This window comes from Nuphar pumila, chromosome 13 (genome assembly GCF_984573655.1).
Source record: "Nuphar pumila chromosome 13, dmNupPumi1.hap1.1, whole genome shotgun sequence".
In the NCBI taxonomy this organism is placed as follows: domain Eukaryota; kingdom Viridiplantae; phylum Streptophyta; class Magnoliopsida; order Nymphaeales; family Nymphaeaceae; genus Nuphar; species Nuphar pumila.
The window spans coordinates 13,826,425-13,852,009 of NC_143261.1; the positions used below are offsets into that span (position 1 = coordinate 13,826,425).

General features: G+C 41.3%; 1 protein-coding gene across 1 annotated transcript; it reads left to right on the forward strand.

The window, feature by feature from the left end:
* Positions 1-5,081: 5,081 nt before the first annotated feature.
* Positions 5,082-24,770, forward strand: LOC149817835 (senescence/dehydration-associated protein At4g35985, chloroplastic-like). The gene is made up of 8 exons (XM_089986096.1): positions 5,082-5,144; positions 5,265-6,017; positions 19,609-19,633; positions 20,661-21,463; positions 22,071-22,237; positions 23,545-23,629; positions 24,035-24,232; positions 24,650-24,770. Exons 2-8 carry the CDS (start codon positions 5,272-5,274, stop codon positions 24,768-24,770), a joined length of 2,145 nt encoding a protein of 714 aa, XP_089842222.1. The 5' UTR covers positions 5,082-5,144; positions 5,265-5,271.
* Positions 24,771-25,585: the final 815 nt, after the last annotated feature.

Here is a 25,585-nt window from a genome sequence, read left to right on the forward strand (position 1 = left end):
AACTTATTGAGAGAAATAGAGAGAGGAACAAAGATTTGCATATGGTTTTTATTGATTTGGAGAAGGCATACGATAGAGTACCTAGGGACGTTCTCTGGTGGACAATGATGAAAAAAGGTGTGTCTCTCAAGTATATTAGTATAATTAAGGATATGTATGAAGGAGTAGTAACCAATGTCCGCACTTGTGGAGGGGTGACAACCAATTTTCCTATGACGGTTGGGTTACATCAAGGATCTGCTTTAAGCCCTTTCCTATTTGCTACAGTGATGGATGAGCTTACGAGATCAATTCAAAAAAATGTGTTGTGATGTATGTTGTTTGCTGATGATATTGTTTTGATTGATGAGTCTAGAGCTGGGGTTAATGCTAAGTTAGAATTATGGAGACAAACATTAGAAGCAAGAGGTTTTAAGTTGAGTAAGAGTAAGACAGAATACATGGAATGTCGGTTTAGTAAGCAACGAAGTAGTGATGGGAGTGTAGTGAAGCTTGGTGAGCAAGAAATACCGGTGGATGATTGTTTCAAATATTTGGGATCTATCATTCAAAAGTATGGAGAAATTGATGGAGATGTAAATCATAGGATAAAGGTTGGGTGGATGAAATGGAAAAGTGCAACTGGAGTGTTGTGCGATCGTAGAATGCCATTGCGGTTGAAGAGAAAGTTTTATAGGACGACTATTAGGCCCGCTTTACTATATGGTACGGAATGTTGGGCTGCCAAGAGACATCATATTCAAAAAATGAGTGTAGCTGAGATGCGTATGCTGAGATGGATGTGTGGAAATACAATAAAAGATAAGATTCAGAATGAGGAGATACGTAAGAAAGTAGGCGTTGCACCCATTGAAAATAAGATGAGAGAGAATCGTTTATGATGGTTTGGACATATTAGGCGAAGGCCTAATGATGCTCCAGTTAGAAGGATGGAGAAATGGGAAAATATATTAGTTAAAAGAGGTCGGGGTAGGCCTAGGAAGACATGGATTAAGGTGATAGGAAAGGATATGAATGCTTTGAACCTCACCGAGGACATGGCATTGGATAGAAATGATTGGAGGAGAAGGATTCATGTGGAAGACCCAGAATGATTTTCTTTTTTGGTTCATATCGCCGACCTCAATTGTTTTGGGATGAAGGCGTAGTTGTAATATGAATTTGGAATTAGATTTTTTGCCTAAAATATAAAATTTTGCCCTGAATATAGATCTCGAATTAGATTTTTGCCCGGAATATGGATTTTGTGTAAAATCATGTTTACTAGTTTGTCCCCAATATGGATTTAAAGTTCCAAGTTACAACTGGCACCCATGAATGCACAAGACAGCTCAATGCTTGCAAAGTAATTTATCAAGTGCTTCTATCTTCACAAGAGAATGCACATTTGGTTTGCCATTTCCAAATGTCAAACTTCAGAATAAGAATTTCACATAATTCCTGTGCTCTGTGCAGTATAAGTGACCACAACTAAAACAAAACCAAAACAAATACAACAAAATTGGTCCATTCATAAATAGGATATGTGAAGTTGTGAACTACCAAACGAAGCCAATCAATAGCATAACAATAAGTGAAACAGTTCTAACGTTAGTCATGTGTTATTTACAGATTGTATCAGTAATTCTTCCACACTGGAGTCTCTAAAAATATCTAAACAGAAAATGAAAATCCACATGTTATGCTTAAACTAAGCATGCAAAATTTTAAGAATTTCTAATGTTGTTGACTTGGGAATCTCCAATATATATGTGCATGCAAGTCAGCATAAATCATAAGGTATGATGCTTCTCTTTTTCTTGTCTTTGTCTCTGTAGTGAAAAACTATGACTTGAGGCATGAGATCTGTGCCTTAACGTGAGAGGCCACAATGAGATGCAAGATTGATTGATGTGTGCACCTTCATGAGGTTCACAACTATCTACTTCAGGGCTTATTGCATTTCCTCATGTATACTCTAGCATCTTACCTAAAGACACACATGTATGAACAGAGGTGTGTACCATATGATTGACACCATATCACCGGTTTTAATATGTACACAAATATTAGTACAAAACACAAATGTGAAAAATATAAAATTATAAGTGTTCATGCACAACCAGGAACTCAACTAAAAGATGCTTGCACCATGCGAGTAGTGAAGCACATAGGCTAAAGGGAAAGGAAGATAGGTATGCAATCAAATGCATAATAACATCATAGAATTCAAGATAAGATACCAAGCTAATCTTAAGATACCAAACTACAGTAGCTACGCTTTCCAGGTAAGTTTTAGAGGAAAAGAAATAAATTTATTTCTTGCAACTCAGCTCAGTTTAGCTGCTGAAATAAGCCTGTGCATCCATTACAAATTATTCCACCTCTCTGAAGCACTAAAACCAACTGAACTTAATCAATTACAAACACTTTAATCACAATAAGCCACACTTGGCCAATTGACAATACAATTATGAGCTCAAAAACAAATTATCAAACAATTTACAAACTTAGCAACAAATAAAAAATACAGGACACATACTTATTTTGAACCCGACTTTGACACAGCAAAAGTACATAAAAAACAAGAAATCTCTTAACACAAATTTGTACGCACTGAGACCGCACTAAAGAAATCACATTAACCAAAAATCAGTCAAAATGCACAATCCAATCCTTATCTGCACACGCTCAAAGAATGGCAAAAAAATATAACTATGTTATGTTTGCCCCACAGACTGATGCATACAAACCGGAAAGTAAACAAGGAATCTTTTCATTCTATATCCAAACTTAGAGCAATTCCAACCAAATGTATAAAACTAATTTCACTTTCTGCAATACACAATTTTTTTTGTTTTTTTGTAAAAGAACAATAATATCAGATCCAACTGTAAAATCCCAATACCCCAACATTTCCACAATGACCAAAGAGAAACTATTTACCGAGACAGAAAGCATGCAGCTACACCACCTGATCCAACCAAATTACTTCCTCCATTCATGATCATAACCACTTCCACAAAATCCTCAAACACCAATTTCTTCATTCATCCAAACCTAAAATTTCTCAACTAGAAAGACCAACAAGATCCAAGAAATTACTGGCTAAAATGAATTCAAGTCATTTCCTAAAACCAAAAGAAAAGAAAGAGGGATTCTAAATCTCTAGAACATTAACTCTCCAAGAGATGAAAAAACAAAAGAAAATCATGGACAATCATGTTCAGCGTTATAAAAAACGCACCTTGAGGCATGGCCCTCTATGCCTCAAGGCGCAATCCTGAGGCGTGAGGCGCAAAAAAACAAGGAAGAAGAAGAAAAAGCAGAAGCAGAAGAAAATGAATTTTTCCAGTTATTTGTTTTTTGTTGGTTAATCTCGTATATTTTTCAGTCATGTTAATCTCATATTTTGTAGTACTTATTTGAGATTTTCTATTTTTTATTGATTGTTATTTCATCAATAAAGTATTTCTTTATTTATTTATATTTTTAGATATTTTTTTATATTTTTTTATAATTTTTTAAAGTTTTTTTTAAAAAAAATTAAGGCTTAAGCTTTATGCCTCGAGGCTTACGCCTTGCCTCAGTTTTTGGTGTAGCGCCTCGCTACGCCTCAACACTTTTCACAACAATGATCATGATCCATCGGACATCACTTCCATGAACGTCATTGTCAAACTCAGCAAATCTTAAAATCCAACCACCTCCTCCCCTCTATGTTTCTAAAAACAGACATTACAAAGAAGAACGAGATCCGACAATTAGAGCCAAAAAAAAAACCTTCATTTGTTCATGCCACGACCAAATTTAACCGAAGCAGGTTATATGTTCCCCCCCCCGAACAGGGCAGTTAGCTACATCTCATGATCGGGGGTCCCAAAGAGCACCACGTATGTAAGCATGTGCGTCTCGTATCCCATGTTTGTCAGCATTAATTAGCGTTGGAGTTTGATGCGATTGCAAAGACTTAAGTACCCTCTCCTCCATTGGTGCAAAAAAATGACGGTTCTTGAAAAGGAGTGGTTGTAAGACTTAAGTGCCCCGAAGATGATTATTTAAGACCCAGTCTCTGCACTGCAGGATTATCCGAGAAAGAAATCTCCCCTGGAGGAGGCCATGAACATCAACCCTCTTACTCTCTCTCTCTCTCTCTCCCTTCTATTTATGCTTCTGTGCACATCCATTAGAAGATCATACATTGCTCCATCAAGCACCGACTGACCTGCACATTTACTGTTGTGGAGCCTGATTCAGAGTTTTTACCCTTACAGAAGGAGGGTCTGGGGGCTCCTCTTAGTGTGGGTAGCATCATTCAACTTGAAGAGTTATAGAGTCTGATTCAGAGCTTTTACCCTTACAGAAGGGGGGTCTGAGGGCTCCTCCCAGCGTGTTCATGGCCTTTTGCCCTTACAGGAGGGGGGTTTGGGGGCTCATCAACCCTCTCTCGCTCTCTCTCCCATCTATTTCTGCTTCTGTGCACATCCATCACAAGATCCTATATTGCTCCATCAAGCACCGACTGACCTGCACATTGACTGTTGTGGGTCCTTACTGATGAGCTGCCTCTAAATTTATTCGACTCTGGGGTCCTTACTGCACTTGAAGTTGAGTCGTTGTATTTTTTGTTATTTGGTGGGTGGTGAGGCCCTCCTCTACTCTCTCAAGACTCTTAGCTTGGGCAATCTTTCTTTTGATGATTGTGGTTGTAATGTATCGTTGAAGTTAAAATGGGGAATGAAATGACAGTAGAAATCGCTGAAAATTTACAGAAATAAATGCCCTCCTTCTAGAAAACTGAATCGTTGGTTCCTCTTCCTCGGACGAACATAAATGCCCTCCTTCTAGAAAACTGAATCGTCGGTTCGTGAAAATGAAAAAATTGCCCTCCATCGATATCGCGGGAAAACGTTCCGCAGAGTTTGCGTATGTAGCAAGCGTTATGTTGTATGATACAAATAGTTCAAAAAAATCCTTTCTCGCTCTAAGCACTCTACCGGAGATTCTTTGCTTTCATCTCGAGTTGCCGGAGCATCCTTTCCTTTTTACCAGAGCATCTGTTTCCGTCTTACGCGCAATCGCAGCATCGTTGCCACCTTCTGTTGCGTATTAGTTGTTACTGTTGCTTACTCTACAGTTGGAATATCCAAATTCCCATCGTTTCGGTGAGTTTCGTGTAAGTTTTCTTTCTTCAATCTGAAGATTGGTTCTTATACAAGGATTTGTATTATGAACCCAAATATTCCAACGATTTCTAATGATGATGATCGTGTAGTGTTGTGCAGGTTAGCAATGTCTACGCCTCATCAGATTAGAGATACCCCGTCGTTCTATGGGTTGTCTATTAGAGAAGTGATCCGCCAGTCCCATCTATCTAAAGTTTTTGAAAGATACCAAAATATACTTAAGATTGAGAACGATGAAGACAGGGAAAAAGCCTTGGAATCGTATTATGCGGAGGATTATCCATTAGATATCGAGGCTGCGGACCAAAGGAAGAACTCTGAAGAACGAAAGATGCAGAACAAGGATGACGAAGAGAAGGCAAAGGCCAGAAATATTGATGAGAATATAAATAGAAGGCGGAGGATTAACGCACAGCAGATGGAAAAGAGGAAGAAGAAGGCGGAGGAGTGGGAAAGGGATGTTAGCAATATGCTGGCGGAGGCTCATAGGAGAAACTTGGAGAGTAGAGCAATGCGACACAAGGCAAGGCTACTGAAGGAGGCGGAGGAGAGGCGAAGGCAAATGAATAAGGAGGAGGAAGAGAAGGAACAGAATATTCCTCAGTTTGAGGAAGAAAAGGAAAGGCGAAGGAGGGAGTTGGAGTTCGAGGAAGCTAAGGAAATGCAAAGGCAGCAGAAGGAGAATGAGGAAAAGAAGGAAAGGCAACGGAAGGAGAAGGAGGAGGAGGTAGAGAAGGAAAGAGAAAGGAAGAAGCAGGAGGAAGAATTGCAGGAAAGAAGGAAACAACAACTGCAAGAGAAAGAAAGACGGCGGAAGGAGAAGGAGGAAGAAAAGGAAAGGGAAATGAAGAAGCAGGTGGAAGAACTGCGGCAAAGAAGGAAACAAGAAATCGAAGAGAAAGAAAGGCGGCTGAAGGAGAAGGAGGAGGAAGAAAAGGAAAGGGAAAGGAAGAAGCAGAAGGAAGAGGCGAAAAGGGAGAGACAAAGGAAGCAGAAGGAGGAGGAGATAAAGGAGAGGGAAAGGAAGGAGAAGGAGGAGGATGCGAAAAAGGAGAGAGAAAGGATGCAGGAGGAGAAAAGGGAGAGAGAAAGGAAGGAGGAGGAGAAAAGGCAGAGAGAAAGGAAGCAGAAGGAGGAGGAGGAGAAAAGGGAGAGAGAAAGGAAGGAGAAGGAGGAGGAGAAAAGGCAGAGAGAAAGGAAGCAGAAGGAGGAGGAGAAACACGAGAGAGAAAGGAAGCAGAAGGAGGAGGAGGAGAAAAGGGAGAGAGAAAGGAAGGAGAAGGAGGAGGAGAAAAGGCAGAGAGAAAGGAAGCAGAAGGAGGAGGAGGAGAAAAGGGAGAGAGAAAGGAAGGAGAAGGAGGAGGAGGAGAAAAGGGAGAGAGAAAGGAAGGAGAAGGAGGAGGAGAAACACGAGAGAGAAAGGAATCAGAAGGAGCAGGCGGAAAAGGAGAGAGAAAGGAAGCAGAAGGAGGAGGAGGAGAATAGGGACAGAGAAAGGAAGCAGGAGGAGGATGAGAAAAGGAAGGTGAGAGAAAGGAAGGCGAGAGAAAGGCATGCGACGGTGGAGCCGGTAGAGATGGAGATTGAAAGGCAGTTGGAGGCAGTGGACCCACCAGAAAGTCCCAGGTTGGAGGGAGAACAACAGAAAATAGCGACCAAGGTAAATATATTCGTCCTGTCTACGAAGATTTAATAATATGTTTAGCGATTTTGGTATAGCGATTATTGTGTTAGGTATTGATATTTATAGCGATTACTGCGATAGTATGTCTGCAACCGATATTATTTATAGCGGTTAGTAGAATAGTATTTATAAGTACAAATGGAAGTAATTTATAATTTGTAGGAATAATATGTTATTTTGTGTTACAGGGAGGTCACAGGAGAAGTAGAGCACCAGGTGAAAAGCTCGGAGGTCGCTGTCAATGGCATGTAGTTCTGTCTTTATATGGTCAACTGAGTGCATATCAGAAGGACCGACTACGAAATATGCACTTCGGTGGCCTTTTGGACCAGCAATATTTTGAAACTTGTTGGAATACCATGACTCACCTGGTAAATAAGTGAAATGATAAGACTAACACGTTCCAGTTTGATTCTTTTGAGATCACCATGACTCTAGAAGATGTGGCGAGGATCACTGGCCTTAAGTGCGATGGCAGTGCTGTCCTATTACGGCATTCAAACTATAACGCAAGGGAAAACTGCACTGCCCTTCTAGGAATGTCGATGGACGAATGGAGTCAATGTATTTCTGGTGGAAGCAATTCCACATCAATGAAGGTCTCAGTTTTTCGTAATAAATGGGAAGGCCACTTCGCTACTTGTGCATCTGAAACAGCTGACCAAGAGTTGCGCGGCTTCCTTCTATATTTTTTTGCTCTTACATTATTTTCCGATTGTTCTGATTCGAGAATAAGTTCCATGTGGCTGCAGTACCTGGCAGACTTAGACGAAGTCGACAACTATGCCTGGGGTGCCGCTATGCTCGCACACTTGTACAGTCAACTCCACCGTGCGAGTAATGGTACGAAAACAGTTGGCGGATTTTGGCCATTTGTTCAGGTATTTGTTGATTACATACTTAGTATTTATAGACAAATCTCATTGCAGTCTGTGGCGTTGCTAATAATATTTTTTTGTTAGGCCTGGGCGTTGGAACATATTATCCCATTGCGTCCACGGTGTGGCCCTCCGATTTGTGGTTTTCCAAAGATCGGTCGCTGGGCCAGAATAAACGTCGCAGTTTATAATGCTAAGTCCATTTTAGATGGGTTGCAATTAAACGAGGTAAACGTTCTAAAATTGTTTACAATCGCCTCAGCATTTACCATTGAGTATTATAAATCGTTGTAATGTTCAGCATTCTTAAGTATACATCGCTGCAGGATTGTCTTTCGTAGTGCATATCGTTGTTGTCATATCATGCGTAAATAAATTTTAATATATTTGTCATTCGTTATTAAAAAGAATTACCAATGTACAGGTTTTATGGAGACCTTATGGAGATGGAGGCGATGATGAAGACGTTGTTGCAGAGGCTGCCAGATTGTCTGACCGCGATTTGTGGCTATTCTGCAATTTTGAAGCCGAGTTGCACCAAGGTAGTCGAGTTCTCCTACAATCTGGCTTGGGGCAGTCTATCCCAAATAAGCCTTTGGAGGTGAGAAGGAAGATGAATATTGGTGGGGGCAGGCACGTGAATTGGAGCGATCGCTACAAGGACGAATTATTAAATTGGAACTCAGGTGGTTTCCCTGCCGTACCGTATGATCATGAAGGACGACAATTTTGAAAGCTATTGGGAACCAATACGGCGAAATCGGAAGATTGAGAAAATTGTCAACCCATGCCTCCCAACTGTCCCTTCTCATGTTGTAGCCCAGCCTCTACAACCAAAACGTCATCTCGCTCTGGTTAATACGACTAGTCCATCAGTAACAAATCACGAGGAAGACCGAACACTTGCTCCAAAAGAGAAGACTGTCTCTGCCGCAAGGTTCGAACTTATTGAGAGGGAGAATAAGAAATTAAGGACAGAAGTAAGCACTATGGGCATTCAATTGAATGCAGTGGTGGACATGATGACCAGTCTTCTTATGCAAGGTTTCGCAACGAAGAGGCCACCCAGGATAGACAGTCCACCAATAAAAAGTGAGAGACAAGTCTATGAAATTTCATCAGATTCGTCCAGTGACTCAGAATAAATCCTAGATTTTCATTTTTATCACGTTATACATTTGTTGTAATTGTATAATGAGTTGCGATAACGTGAAATTCTTTTACTGTTTAATTCTTTATTATTACATCTTTCCGACTTTGGGTCTCGGTAATAAATAAACTTTAAACGAAAATAGATGTTTCTTCAGAAATCGTGGCATTGCCTAACCTCTTTGGCATCGCTAAGATATAGCATTTCTGTTTAGCAATCGTTGTATTTGTCTTCGCCTCGAAAGAATAGCGCACAAAGTATTGGCGATCTAAGCCATGAACAATAATTTAACGAGTTCTGACGGCACAAATGTTTGTATCCATATACGATAATCATGAAAAGGTATTTGTGTTAAATAATCAATAGATAAGGAAAGGATTTGTTGCCATCGCTGGATACTTCGTGCTTTGAGTCGGAGAGCGATCTGTGGCATCGCAGAATAGTGATTTGTGGGTATTGTTCGAATGTCAAATCACACGTGGAAAACGTATTTTTGAATATTTAAAACTTAATGAGCGGCATGGAAAAATGTATTTTTGAATACTTCGAACGCAAGCATTTAATTTGGCGGCGGTTATCAAAAAAAGGCGGCATGCGAAAAGCCGTATTTATATTTTTTTTAAACGCAATCAATTAATTAGCGGGCTGTTTTCAAAAAATGGTTGCACGTTAAAGGACTTTACCTTTGTAGGTGAGGACGGCGTTTCAGTATCTGCGTTGCAAAGGTGCCATCGATATCTCCGTTCAGGCATGGCGCCGAAGAAGGGGACAATCGGAGCAGTACGACCAGGCATGGCGGACAAGAAGAGGACGAGTGGAGCAATACGACCCAGCACGACGCCAAAGACGATGGGAGCACTACGACCGGGCACGGCGGCAACGGAGAGGACGATGGTAGCAAAACGACCAGGCACGGCGCCAGAGGAGTGGACGAGGGGAGAAAAACGACCAGGCACGGAGCAAACGGATAGGAGGATGGGAGCTAAACGACCAGGCACGGCGCCAATGGAGTGGACGATGGGAGCAAAACGGCCACGCACGTCCCTGAACAAGAAGACAACCACATCCACAGTACCAGGACTAGCGCTTAAGAGGTATATTTTTTAAAACGCCTGAGCGGTTTAGTGAACATTTGCCTTTTCATGTCGTATTTGGACTAGTGTTGTTTACTGTAGACAATAATTTCAATGTCCAATCCTGAATACCACGCTCATGGTGCACTCAGTGCAACATCCACAGTCTCGGGTGGGCGGCAACGCCCTGACGAGTTCGTAGATGACATCGAGCAGATGCAAGATGAATTTGCAGATGGGAACACTATCAGTAATTTTGTAAGTATTTTCCACTATCAATTTTTAGGTCATCGGTTTGCATGTTCTGAAGTTCGTAACTTTGTGCAACCAGACAATGTATGATTTTGTCAATTACATTCAGAGCAACCCAACGAGCAATACAGTACGCATCATCAGCCCGTATTTCATGGTATGTCTGGGCCGCTGTTGTTCTGTTTGCTTTCATGACGTACTCACGTTTCTTGGTGGTTAAACCTTGCTATTTCGTGCAACAGATGTACGTCCGGCGAAAGCCATACGACATAGGATTCGAAGATGCACTACCTTGTTGGAACAACGATGATGAGTGCGTAGACATTTCGAAATTTGGAAAGGTAAGTGAACAAACCTCTTATCCAAGGTTTATTCGTAACATCCCCATCACGATAAGTCTCTGGAACAAAAAATGATTTTATCGATTCGCAGATTTTACTTCCTACACTCTGGCAACATCCAGACCATTGGGTCCTATACGAGATGAATTTTCAGCTAAAACAACTATGGTGCTACAACTCATTGGACTGCCACAGTGGCGTAGAACGCGATGCTATGCATTTGGTAAGCTTGTACCCAAAGGTGAAGTAGCTATTCGAGGTGGATCGGACTGTAATATATTATCTCTTTTTCACAGGCGGGATTCCTTAACAGGCAAATGGGTGTCGACATTGGTGAGTGAATGTTGCTCTGTGCTGACGATGCTCCGTTACAAAGTAATGGGGTCGATTGTGGCATATTCGTAATGAAGCATATTGAAGCAATATACAATGGAGAAGAACCTTGTTTCCACGCTGTATGAGCTTCGTATCCGATGTTATTGGGTATTCCTGTTATATATTGGTTTCACATTACCTGTTTTGTTGCAGGAACATATGCCGGTAATACGCGACGAAATATGCGAAAAATTGATTGAGTTTAAAACGAACGGCAGACAGAATAGTATAAAGTGAAACCTATCGATTGCTCTGTCTGTACAACCTAATGAGCCCCTCCATCACCGTTCTCGCCGTCCTCCTCGATAGCAACCCAGTCAGTGCAGTCGCGCTGAGGGTGGCCAGCAGAAGCTCCACCAAGTCCTCTTTCTCTCCCTAGCGAGGTCTAAGCGGATTTGTCGTTCCGGTGACGGGTGTTCATCTCGTTCCGGTGACGGGTGTTCTATGAAAAGTAAATTGTATTCAGAAATAGTTTTGTGTTGTATACGCATAACCAATGCTGGTAAAGTTGTTCTTAAGCAATGAAGAATACTGTACGGCGAAAGATATTTCTAAATATCGCATTACGTGAACTTATCAATAAGAAAGGTTTGTTCTTAGAAATCGCTGTATTGATGAACCGACGGTAATGTACACCTAAGGCGATTTCTTGAGACGTACTTGTGGATTTATTTGAGACCCAAAGATTCGGTCCAATCGCATTGACTACGATTCAAAATAGCCCTCTGGCATGACATTGTTTTCATTAATGCGGAGTGCTTTTTTATTTAAGATTTGCTTTTTGTTTAATGAAACTGACGTATATACTCGAAAACTGACAGAGGGTGATAGGACATTTCATTAATATTTGAATGACACAACACACAGTTCCACTTTGCTTTGCGAATAAGGAACCGACATAATCGACAATTCGTGCATAAACGACTTATTCTTGAATCGAGTGCATAGGCGGCTTCGACGCAGTTGTCGTATCCGTCTATACCTTTTTCATAGGTCTGTAAGATCATAATTGAAGAAACCGTCGTTTAAAATTCAAGCAATTTTCAAATGCTGGCACAGGTTTTCATGGTCGTAGCAGTGTAGTTTGACGTTAGACCACCAAGCGTATCGCTTTGTACTATTCGTAAAATACGAACGCAACATTAAAGCGATGTTTAAGCATACAACATTTCATAGCGATGTTGAATATTATCATTTCGAACATTAGAAGTCTTTGTTCATTGCACACATCGCAGTCTCACCCTGCGACTGTCAATCACGCGGGTTGAGCGCACATCTTTTATCAATTACAAGCCTTTTAGATCCTCGCCTCCGTCAGTTTCTCCTCCGAAATTAGAAAGGACGTCAACTTTTTGCAGAGTTCTTTGCGGAATCCGGGTATATCAACCTGCAAAAACAGATTGTAAACTAGAAGCAATAGACATGCCCTTAATTCCCAATAACAGAGACCAAGGAATGGCATACAGTGTCGAAACAGGGTTCTGCACCATTGTATATCGCTTCAATGTACTTCATTACAAATACGCCGCAATCAACGCCATTATCTTGTAAAGGAGCATGGTATGTCGTGCGATAGATCCACTCGCTGACATCGACTCCCAAAATGGCTATGAGGAAACCGATCTGAGAATAATGCGACCGAAAGTAAATTCATGACCCCAGTACACTACACGATACTCATATAGATGGAATCTTACGAGATGGGAAATGTCTAGCCGTAAACCACTGTCAACTTCCAACGAATTGTAACACCATAATTGTTTTTCACGTAAATCCATCACGTATAAGACTCAATGCTTTTCAGACTGCCAGAGTGTAGGAATCAGTATCTGCAAATAGATCGAAAAAATGTTGTTACCGCTGTCACGCTGTAATATTGCACTGTAGGTTTGTTTGCTTACCTTTTCACTCGTCATAAGGTCTCTGCAGTGATTACCGTTAACCCAATAAAGTTTGCCGTCTTGAAATCCACTGGAGTATGGCAAACGGCGTAATATAGTCTGCAAACCGAAAGAAACATTGCTAACACCAACGTTAACATACGAATCAATTGGACTAAATCAATAATGAAAAGCAACATAAAATACAACCGATATACCATGAAATATGGGCTGACGACGCTCACAGTCTGGCTTGGTGCGTTGCTTTTAATATAATTTAAGAAATCGGATATAGTCTGTTTGCAACAAATATGGTGTTGTATTGATCATACGTACACATGACTTACGTTTATAGACAACTACTACTAGTTTCATACTAACAAAATTACTGATCATGTTGCATTGTGCGAATTCACTGCGCATTCGGTTGATGTCCTCCAGGAGTGATTGACTAAGTTTTTGCCCAACTTCGTCGGTGGATGTTCGACTGAAATGAATGCGGACATTGCAACGACCGATATTTAAATTACATTATATAGTACACAAAAACAAATCGCAAAAAACGCATGAAAGAGACGGATTTTGCTGAACATGTAGACTATGTGTAGACAATATACCCATGATTCGCCATTGTTGGTCGTGTAGTTGTCTTCGTCTGCCTCACCGACTACAATTTTCTATGTTCGAGGGCGGATCTCCAGGTTTATGAAGGAACCGTCGGTTTGGTTGTTGCTGGTTCATGAAGTAGAAGACAAACACATCTTCCAGTGCTTGTGCGACTATTTATGACCTAAAAGATGTACTGCTCAACCAACATGATCAATGAATACTGTACGACAACTCAAACATTTATGGGTATCCGTTGGAAAATACACATTGAGTAGCCTTTTATTTATAATATATGGATACAACTTTTCACAAGATAACAATAATGATTTCAAAAGGCAAGTGGAGGTGTCGGGAACGCGAAAGATTTGCTGGAGAAGAAGTTGACTGGAGGTGTATGGCGATTTGTGGTTATCGTTGAATAGTGATCTGTGGCATCGCAGCACAGTGATTGACAGTCCTACGCTGCGATGCCACACATCGCAGCACACTTGAACAATCCTTCGCATCACGCTAAGATAGACAGTCCAACAATAATCAACAACGTTCTACGCTGCGATGCCACATATCGCTATTCAACGATAACCACAAATCGCCATACAGTGATGTCATCATTCGCCTTCCTGCAGAAGCAAAAACCCACTATCTATCGATTTGAACAAATTCAACCACGAACCGCAAGTCGTCAATGACAAACGACTATAAACTCTAAAAAAATCCGGCATTGTGGAGATCGGGTCATGCAAAGAGGCATGACAACTAAGTTAATAGCCCACACGAGATTCCTGTGTCCCAAACCTATCTGTCGACTGCATCATAGCCTGTCATGAAAGAGAAAATATTAGACACTGAATTAAGTTTCACAAGAAACGCACACCTCCTCGCAACATCGATTACATACCAAAAGCCTTGTAAAACTGTAGCGATCGTTGCCGAAAATCTGGTCGGGAGGAATGTAGGTTTGAACGTTTGCCGGTACTTCTGCAGGGTATTGCTGCATGATGGACATTACACGAGTTAGCTATTTGACAAGCTTCACGCAATGGGAAGCAATATAATGTTTTACATACCTGTTTATTCAAAGGGCTTTGTTGTTTTTTATTACAGGTTGGTTGTTTCTTTGTCCTTTTCTTGCCAACCAATTCTAGTGCACCCTTTGCCCTCCGACGACTGCGATCAGAGGCAGGTTTTCTTTTGATACCCTGCGCTTCATGAATATGTCCATCATAATCAACAACGTTCACTACTGACTTGTTGAAGATAATGTTTACGCTTCGGCGCAACTTCTCGGGAGTGTCAAGCGAGACATGATTTTGACCTAAGTTGTTTGATCCCATTATCTTCGGCTGGTATTCATTCGCTGCAACAGACTTAATGTGAATTAACTCCACGTTTTCAAGTAACTCTGTTGCAGCTTTTCTCACACATGCATAGCCTTCTTCGCTTCTCGATGACAAATCAACAACATGCATGAATGACCTACACAGTTGTTGGTAACGGGAGGCTATGTGGCACTTCTCGTCAACACCAGATTTACTCGCATTGTCCATAACGAGCATTTCAATCTTCGCGCGTCTCGTCCATCTTCGCATTACGTAAGACTCAGATATTTCTTGTATCTTCTCTTGATTGAGTGCCTTTAATGCATGACAGCATAAGATACCTTTGAATTCATACATTTTGCACGAACATTCTACCCTTCCGTTGTCGACATTGTACGTGACATGCGCTTCTTGCATTTCCTGATGCTTTTCGCCCTGACAAAAAATATGGTATTTGTGCATATTCTCGGTTTGCACCAGTTCTTCTATTTTGCAATTCATGACATGCAACACCTCTTTCTTGATCCATTCAAATATAGTTAGTGTATACAGAGCTGCAGGTCGCATCAATATTTTCATGCCAAAAGTTAGAGGTCGTGTATTGAAGCATTTCACGTCTTTTTAAGCTCATTCTGTCTTAGACCGTCTACAAATAATTCATATTGTTCCATGAAACGAAACATTGTTAAACATGAATACAGGGTTTTCTTCAGCATGGCATGCATAGATTCGGCTCTTTGTGTGCTTATCATACCTGCACAAAAGTATTGTCTTCCATATGCGAATGCCCACTTCTCTTTTTCTGCATATAAATTTTGTAACCACAGACAGTCAGCAAGGTCGTATGTCTTAATCATTTTGTCCCAATCTGACTTAAAGGTGACCTCGTCTACGCTATGAAGTACACACCTTGTAAAATGTTTGTCAAACTCTGTATTCTGATTAAATATGTGTCCTATGTTCTTTGCTGCATTTGGAAAGATATGCCACAAACACAAGCGATGATGTGCATCTGGCCACACATGAAGCACTGTAGCCGCAATTGCGTGATCACCATCTGTAAGTACAGTTTCAGGATGCTTCCCGTTCATTGCCTGTGTAAATACTCTGAACAACCACTCAAAGGTTTCCTTGGTCTGGTCATACACAAAAGCACCGCCTAATATACAACTCTGTGCGTGATGGTTCACTCCCACAAACTGCGCAAATGGCCACTGTTCAGTGTTAATCTTTACTGTAGTATCAAACACAAGCACATCATTGAAGCATTCATAATCTAATCTAGACCTTGAATCTGACCAAAACATATTCACGGCATATCCATCTGCGTCCACTTGTATTGCACTAAAGAAACCATGTTCATTGCTTGATTTATTCTGTAAGTAACGAACCAAACAACATATTTTTTCGTTCTTCATGTTATCTGTCCTCTTCCTGCTCAAGTGGTTTCTAAGATCCAAAGGTGTGAATGACACATTTTCGCGACCACCATCTATGCGGGTAAACAAATTGTATGTCTTCCTTGGTGCAATGCCGGCGCTATCGGCTATTTCAGCCATTGCAGCATGAGCTACAGTTACTTTACGATGTGACCTTAGCATAGGAGTCATAAATGATGCAGATAAATCATGATTATGATCACTGATTAAAGTACGCACGATAAATTTCCCATTCGGATGTCTTCTCAAAACCAATCTCGCCTGACATCCACATCTTGATTCTGGCGTGCTCCTAGTTGGATTTCCCATTGATTTCTTCCAACCTTGCTTGGAACAGACATATGTCTTTCTAACCAAGACACCCTGTGCATTTTTTGACCAAGAAAACCTTCTCACACTGAAGCCAACTTTTAAGGCATAATCATTGTAAAATTTATATGCATCTTCTTCGTTATTAAAATGCATTCCTTCTACAGGGACATAGTCAAGTGCAATTCCATGTACATTCCCAGTTCCTACGGTTTTATTAAGTGTACTGACATCAAAATCAGGATCATTATTGAATTGCATTTCTTCTCCTGGAACATTGAAGTCAGGTGTACTTCTGTGTACATTCCCGGTGCATACACTTTTATTATGTGCGCTGTCATGGTAGTCTACCTCATCATTGAATTGCATTTCTTCCACTGGAACATTCAAGTCAATAGTGGGTCTAATGCCTTCACCCTTCTTTTCATGTGCATCGTTAGTGCAGATGTTCAATTCTTCAGTTGGGTCATAAGTATAGATATTCAATTCTCCAGATCTTTCTATTGATTGAGCTACATCGTCTTTATTACAACCTGATGATAAGCTCAATAATGTTTTAAGCAATATATCAATTTGTGTTTGCAGCAACATGGCAAACAAGTCGATATTATCTCACAAAAACGAGAGTCTGTTACTAATACAGCGGTTTGAGATACAATGCATATGATGAGTGAATGTAGGATACCTGATGGGGTAGAGGCCCTTCCTAGCATCTGCAAACAAGCATTCCTGTCAACAGGTCCCAGCGTCTTACAAATATCGATAAGTTTCCAACCTTCGTAAGAACAAGATCTACCTGCAATAACCAAACAAAGCCTTAATAACACACAAGACGACATGCCTTCTTCATCGATAGCATGATGCTGGGAAGCTACTCACGCCGCCTTGATGGAACTGGTTGGAATGTTTGTGCATCATTGCTTTCGTCCTTAATGCCTAACAACAACGACAAATAAAAGAAGACAGTGGAATATTTTGTAAGCAATATATCAATTTCTGTTAGCAAGCGGCATAGGTTTACTACGATTTAATCAGGATGCATATAAGAACGGATACCACTAGGGTTACGCAAGTCAAAGCAACGATTTAATGAATGAAAGTATCAAAGCAAGTGCGGTTTGATGTTTGCTTATGCTGAGCATCGACGTGTCGCTTACCATAAAAATAAAATAAACATGTCGTACATGTGTGTTGACGATAACGCTCTCATAATATCCACGAGGCTCTAAAGCGAGTTCAATAGAAGTCGCTGAGAGAGCAACGATATGCATGCGAAAATCACCCCGCCATGCGTGTCAAGATGTGTTTCTGCACCCAAACGTTTTCAAAGTCTGTGTACAAATATCTTACAAATACATATTACAAAACATATAATATCTTACAAAACGATATGTATAGCGATTTGTCAGATATTGAAAATCGATACGGCAGTTCAATATTTATAACTTATAACTCGACGATACAAAAACATACTATCTAAAAGGTCGATAAATATATCGCACAATAAATTACAAATCGATAAGGAAGAACTTGAACATAATAGCAAACAAATCGATATTAACTAACAAAAATGTATCTCACAAAAACGAGAGTCTGTTACTAATACAGCGGTTTGAGATACAATGCATATGATGAGTGACTGTAGGATACTTGATGGGGTAGAGGCCCTTCCTAGCATCTGCAAACAAGCGTTCTTGTCAACAGGTCCCAGCGTCTTACAAATATCGATAAGTTTCCAACCTTCGTAATAACAAGATCTACCTGCAATAACCAAACAATGCCTTAATGGCACACAAGACGACATGTCTTCTTCATCGATAGCATGATGAGATGAAAAGCTACTCACGGTGCCTTAATGGCACTGGTTGGAATGTTTGTGAATCATTGCTTTCTTCCATGATGCCTAACGACAGCAGAAATGAAGAGAAGACACTGGAATGTTTTGTAACACAAGGCAGGCACGAGAAGGCGACAGTGTGTTGTACAACAGGATAAAAAACAAGGCGGAAAGCTCGACTGGAGACGAAGGCAAAGTTTGCGTTGATAATGGGAGCAACTGTTACAGCAGATGGCGCAGGCGAACGTCTCCACTTTAAATGGTTAACATCAAACTTTCTGGATGGAGGACTTTTTTGTCCTTTTCCCCACCCGTCGTTTCACAACTTTTGAATGGAGGATATTTTTGTCATTTCCTCGAACCGTCATTTCAGGGCAAGAAAAGCAAGTAAGGGTGATTAAGTCTTTGCAACAGCACCAGAGTCCGATGCAAAGTTATGTCAACATACACGGGAATACGAGCCCCATGTGCATGAATACGTGGCGCTCATTCGATCCCCCGAACACGGACGTGGGATTCAGTGAATCATCGGGGGCGAACATACACAACCCTCTCAAATTTAACAAATGAATCGGAATCAAAGAAAAAAGACGTGCTCTGTGTGTTCTTAAAAAGCCTTAATATTTTCAGAAACAAAAAAACTAAGACCGACATAGAGCAGCATTGCAATAAAACCTTGTCTCCTCGGCCAAACTCATGCAATTTCTGGAACCGAAGAAGGGGGGTGGGCACTAACTATCATCATCTAGCATTGCCGGAAATCATGTTTTTTTTCGTTCTCTAAGTTCCTGTTCATTTTGTAACAGGGGGAGGTGGATCTAAAATTACATTGATCAATAGAATGCTGCGGACACGCGGAACGCCGTCTGCCAATGTTTGTTAACTATCGGGTTCTTGACGTCTTTTTCGTCGGGTGTGACGCATGGGACGAGCCATCAAACATATTCTTAAGGGTTGCACATCTATCACTTTTCCCAAATTCATATTAAGAAAAAAAAAACAACTTTCATTTTTTAATTTGCAATTAGGGATGGCAGTGGGGCGGGGCGGGGCGGGGGACAAGGTTTCCACCCCCGCCCCGCCTCAAAATTTTATCCGCCACCCCCGCCCCGCCTCCGCGGCGGGGATGGATTTTATCCTCCATCCCCGTTTCATACCCTTTATCCCCGGTCCAAACGGGGCGAGGCGGGGCCCCGCTTTCCCCCGGTCCACTGCCATCCCTATTTGCAATGTTCAAATTAGCTTCTTGAAAAACAAACTTCTTGAGAAAGTTTCAGAGGTGGGCCACTTATGGCAGGGTGGTCGTGGCACCCCCACCTGAGGTTTTCCCTCGCTTCGGGCAAGGTTCCTTATCATTAAAAAAAAAATATTGACGGAGCTCTCCTTGTTTGGTAGGAGCTGTTAGTGCACGTCACCTTGTGTTGGGAGGTTGCATGTTCAAAACCCATGGTATGAGTTGTATAACTGGTGGGTGTCTGACTAACCCAGCTTTCTTAGTAAAAAAAAAAAATATGATCTCAGCTCTTCATTTTAACGCAAGCCATAACGGTGGGACATGCTATAAAAGGCAAATGATTGACCTTGAAAATATATATCATAAAATTTTGACTTCTTCTTTTTGTCATGTTTTTATGAGTAAAATTTAGGTAAAACTAAACAAATTAAATATATATAAGAAAAATAACTAGTACATTAACTCATATGTACAAAAACAAAATAGCCATTATCAAAAAGATATCATGCACATATAAACATAATTATCGGGATAAGATCATGATATCTTCTTCTAAACAATAATATTGCCACATTTTTAAACCTTCTAAATGTTTTGGCCGATTACAAAGTACTCGTTTCACACAAAGCATCTATCACCTAGCGATTTTTTTGTATAAAACACAAAAAAACGACTAAATTTTCTCTGTTTTGTATGTCTCGAGCATTTTGTAAAGTACTTGAACCCGATCACCGGATCTGCTCGACCGATTAAGATGACGAGTTCGCTATTTTAAAAATCGCCAACCTCACACATCGAGGACGAACGCTACCCCCGCTAGCATGGGAACGTCTATCGACCCGACAGGTACCCCTTCCTCTTCCTGTAACTCCCAACGACGAGACGAGAGTTAAGGCGCAGAGAATAACGAGAAGAAACAAACCTCAGAAGCAAATCAGAAGAAGATGGTTTCCTCACGGAAGAAGAATCACCAAGAAGGCGAAGAAGATGAGAAACCACCGATCCTTCATGCCCCCGAGATCGAAACCAGCTCAGAAAGAAATTCCGAGATCCTCTCTTCTTCTTCTTCTTCTTCTTCTTCTTCTTCTTCTTCTTCTTCTCCAATTCATAAGCAGAATGCACCTCCTTCCCCCACTTCTTCTTCGATTGATCCCCAAGCTACCCCTCCTCCTTCTTCGCCTTCTTCTTCTTCGATTCACCCACCATTGGATGCGTCCGATCTTGCAGAGAATGGAGAGGATGAGTCTCCGATTGCGAATCGGACGGCCCCATCTCAAGCAACAGAGGAGACTCTCGTCACCATCCCCGGCGCCATCGCCCACCTCATCGACGAGCGGGAGAGCGTCGAGCTCGCCTCCGGCGAGCTCTCCATCGTCCGCCTGATCGAATCCGATAACGTCCTCGCCGTCTTCGCGAGGGTCGGCAACGAGGCGCAGTGGCCGCTCGCCAAGGATGAGGCCGCCGTGAAGCTCGACACCTCGCACTACTTCTTCTCGCTGCGCCTCCCGCCGGGCGCCGGCGAGGCCGAGAGCGTGCTCAATTACGGGTTGACGTTCACGGCGGAGGCGCAGGGGACGGTGGCAGCGGCGGAATTGGACGGAATCCTGCAGCAGTACAGCTGCTTCTCCGTTCAGTCTGCGTCTAACGTTCCAGGTTCGGGGCCGGTAGCCGCGGCAACGGCGGCGGCGGCGGCCGCGGCCGCGTATTGGACTACATTGGCGCCCAATGTGGAAGACTACAGCGGGCTAATGGCGCGGGCGATCGCGGCGGGGTCGGGGCAGTTGGTTCGGGGGATCTTATGGTGTGGGGATGTGACGGTGGATCGGTTGAAACAGGGGAACGAGATCTTGAAGAAGAGGATGGATCCCAATTCTAAGCCTGCGGAGATCGATAAGCACACGATGAAGAGGATCAAAAGGTAGAGAAATTCTGATTTTTTGTTTGGTGGGTTCTGTTGAATTTTCACTTTCCATTTTGTTTCTACGAAGGAATTTATGTTGGTTGTTTTGTTCTGCTTCACAGTATCTGTTTTGTGTTATGGTTATTATTTGTGATGGAATTTATGTTGGCTGCTTGTAACAAGTGGATTTTTTCTTCCTCATTTTATCTGTTTTGCTCAATTATGTTTATGATTTGGAATAATTTTTACTTCTTGATGAAGTGGTAATCAAAATTTTAACTTGTATTCCTGTGAAAGAGGCTCTCTTTCATAGAAAACAGAGCCTCTTTCCTAAAAATGGGTGAAACAAACGTCCATGTGCAATATGTCGTGGGACCCACATAATAATGTGAAAAACACAGCTTTCCTGTCATCCCTCTCACGTGGGAAAGCACTTTTCCTCCAAAGTGGCCCTTTCAAAGGAAAGAGGTTTCCTTTGGGTGGGAATTGGGAATCTAACAAACGCCCCCACTTAAAAAATTGGTGGAAAAGAAGAGAATGTTTCAGAATCAGTGGAAGCAATATGTTTTGAATGTGTAGTTTTAAGAAGTCTGTGGTTGAGTTACTTGTGGCCTTCTTGATGCAGGGCTAAGAAAGTTACTAAAATGTCTGAGAAGGTGATGGGCGGGATCTTATGTGGTGTGGTGAAGGTAACAGGTTTTTTTACCAGGCCTGTAGTGAACTCACCTGCGGGCCAGAAGTTTTTCAGTCTATTGCCAGGAGAGGTTCTTCTTGCATCCCTTGATGGCTTTGGTACGTGATCAGGTTACTGCTTTCTTTTGCTTATTCAGTGTAAGTTGAATGGTGTTTTAAGACTACTTGGGGCCATATATTTTATGTGGAAGCTACCAAACTGCATATTGTTTTTTTTCTTTGGTGGTCCCTTTGTCATTTCATGTAATGTGGTCAACATCCATCGGATTTGCTTATTTTTGGTTGGTACAGAAAGTGATTGATATGCATTAATTTGAATCTCTGCTTGCTCTTCTTTTTATCAGTCACCTCTGCATCTGTTGTAGATCGTATTTGTTGGAACTTGGAAGGTCTGGATTCTCTGGAATGCTCAGCGCAGCTGAGGGCTCATGAATTAGCTGGCTAATTTATGATTAGTTTTTCAATGACCTAGTCAGTCAATTCAGTCAAGTTACTGTATGTATCTATCCGACGGTGGTAAGAATCCTGGCATCAGTTGGACAATGGTGCAAGTACTAGTTTCACTATTATTTTTGCAGGGTCTTTACTTGTGGTTGGTGTAGGGTAATTAGCATTTGAAAGCTTTTGTCTCATACTGCCTCTTATCGCTCTTTGTGCATTTTCCCCTTAATAGTTTGATTTTTAGAGTTGTAATTGTATGCTTTGGTGCCTACCAACTATCTACTTCCTTTTGCCCTTTCATTTCGAGACTGCACCCAACACTTTCTATGGCCTTTGCAGCGTTTCTTTTGCTGCTAAAAAAGTCGCATCTTTGAATCTTTTACATCTTCAGTTGGGAGTGTGAAGCAATTGTAAAAGAGAAAACCGTCTGTCTCAAGTGAGTTTTGACCATCAACAAAGAGAAAACATGAGAAATACAAGCATGGTATAATTACGTGAATTCTTTGGCGGTTTGGCCCATGGAATCAATTTCCCTTCCCTGTAGACATCATAGTCACACTTGATCAAAGTATTTAGGAGTGTCTTTACTGCTTATGTGACTGAGGTTTGTATATTCCCCTTTAGTATATTAAAGATTTGTATCAACCTTCTCTCGTCACCATGCATCGCTCCAAGTCCTGCCTCTGTTCTCCAAGCTCATTTCTCTTATGATGATTTGAAATACATCTTACAAACACATTTCTGCATTGTTGCAGATCTTCGTGGGAGTTTCAGTACTATATGATATGGACTGGATTTTTTTGAAAATGTAATAGCAAATCATGCTTGAAGTCAATTCTGGTGTTAGATCAGTAATCCTAGCTTCCCACAGTAGTTCATGATCAAGCTGTTTTAGTAGCTCTGCATCTGCTCCTCTGTCATAACAGAGTTTGATGGTCCTGACATCTTAATAATCTTTGAAATAGGTAAGGTGTGTGATGCTGTTGAAGTTGTTGGAAAGAATGTTTTATCAACATCGTCGGTCGTGACAACAGGGTTTGTAACGCACAGGTATGTTGGATTTGTCTCCTTTGATAAGCTCAGTATCTTTTATGCAGATCCACTGAAATAACAATCACAAGCTATGTCACCCAAGCGGTTTGGCGTAGTGGAGGGGGCCTTGGCCACTAAGCGGGTGGTCAGGGTTTCGTTCTCATGTGTCGGCCCATTGCATTAATGAGGGCAAGGAATAAACTCTTGCTCAGCCCAAGCTTGGTGACTCTTTGGGGGCAAGGGGTGCACCACGAGTTTACACCGTTGTATGACAGGCTTAGCCAGCTTTAGATTAGGTCTTTGATTTCGAGGATGGTTTCGCTGAAAAAATAAACAATTACCTGTAGGAATAAGGCAGAAATGAGTAAGAAAGTTATCTTCACAGTTGGAGGGTAACATGCTATGTTTTCTGGTGTTGCACAGGTATGGAGAACAAGCGGGTGAAATGACCAGAGATGGACTTGATGCAGCTGGACATGCAGTTGGGGCTGCATGGTCGGTCCTCAAGATAAGGAATGCCTTGAACCCCAAGCGTGCCATCTTGACACCATCAGAGTATGCCAAAGCTGCAGCCAAAGCAGTTGCAGCAGCAGAGAAAGAGAAGGCCAATAATCAATCAAAGTAGCTAGGGAAGAAAATTGCTGGTGATGTTGGTTGTGTAAATCTTCATAGTTTCTTACTGAGAAATGTTATGAGGACCCTTCCCAAAGGGTCTCACTTTTGCTGACCATGTATATGCTTGTGCCACCTGGTGGACCTCTACCCATTATTTCGACAGAAGCTCATTTTTATTGGAAAAAAAAAATAGGCTGTACAATTAGGGGTGCCAAAGGGTCGGGTATGACTCGATCCTGACCCCTGCCAGAGCTCGTTGGCTTAGGATTTGCTAACACAAAAGGGGGTCCCATTAACTATTCGGGTCAAGCCCATGAGGTGCAGTTAGCATATGGAGCTGTTATGGTTGATGAAATTTCATGCCAGACTCGGGTCTAACCTTTGTTTTGATTAAGATCTGCAACTTTTCAATGTATGAAGCAGATACTTTGTTGGTTTTTCACAGGATATGGTGAACAGTAAAGTTGGGCATGCATCTGGGGATGGATGTGAGTCATACTTGAGCCTGACGGCTTCAACAGAGGACAGAGTGGTTCTTTCTTAAATTCTTCTTGCTTCTTTCCAGTTGTCGCTTTATTTTCAGTTGAATAAAACCTTGTCTTTGAAATTTTCTTACTCATTAATAAAAGAGTTTTAGTTGGTTGATATGGATGATGATTGCAACTTCGTTTGTGGTGGTTGGGCTATCCAATGGAAAGTGGAACTGTGAGGACCCCAAATCTCTGGGAAGGTTTCCGCAACTCTTAAAAAAATATATATTCCGCATTTTAAAAGGGTATGGATTGGGGTCGTTACAGTTTTGGTATTAGAGCCCACCACAAAGACTTGCAATTTTATCATCTTTTGAGTATTAAATTTTTATTTTGGTATATGAGCTCTGTCCTGAAGCGTCGACAAGTGTGACTCGGCCTTTAGAGCAGTCTTCTTCACTGGTATGATTATTTAATACTTTTACTTAAAGTATGTGAATTCCGTGTGAATGTTTCTAATTATAGTTTAATAAGTCTTGGTGTGATTGCGTGAATGACTATTGTTCGTGATCAACCCCAAGGGGGTAGGATCATAGAGGGTCTAAATTTGTGAGACTTACGGGTGATAATTGATTTTGGTACTACTCACATTTAGTACATTCTAATTTCGCGGACGAAATTCTTTTAAGGGGGTAGGGATGTAAAACCCGAAAATTTTTGTTACAAAATATTTTAAAATATGCAAATTGGGCCTAGATCCAAATTGCAGATCCAGGACCCATAAAGGAGTTTTCTGAATAAATTTACCTCATAAATTTGATTTGTACGTATAAGTACAATATTTTTTAATTAATTAACTAATTCGAAGAATAATTATTTAAAAGGGGTG

Excerpts from the sequence above, each read along its gene's own strand:
- LOC149817835 (XM_089986096.1), top strand. The coding sequence starts at position 5,272 with ATGTCTACGCCTCATCAGATTAGAGATACCCCGTCGTTCTATGGGTTG. Across the intron at positions 21,464-22,070 it reads ACGATGAAGAGGATCAAAAG|GGCTAAGAAAGTTACTAAAA; the intron begins GTAGAGAAATTC and ends TTCTTGATGCAG. Across the intron at positions 22,238-23,544 it reads TGCATCCCTTGATGGCTTTG|GTAAGGTGTGTGATGCTGTT; the intron begins GTACGTGATCAG and ends TCTTTGAAATAG.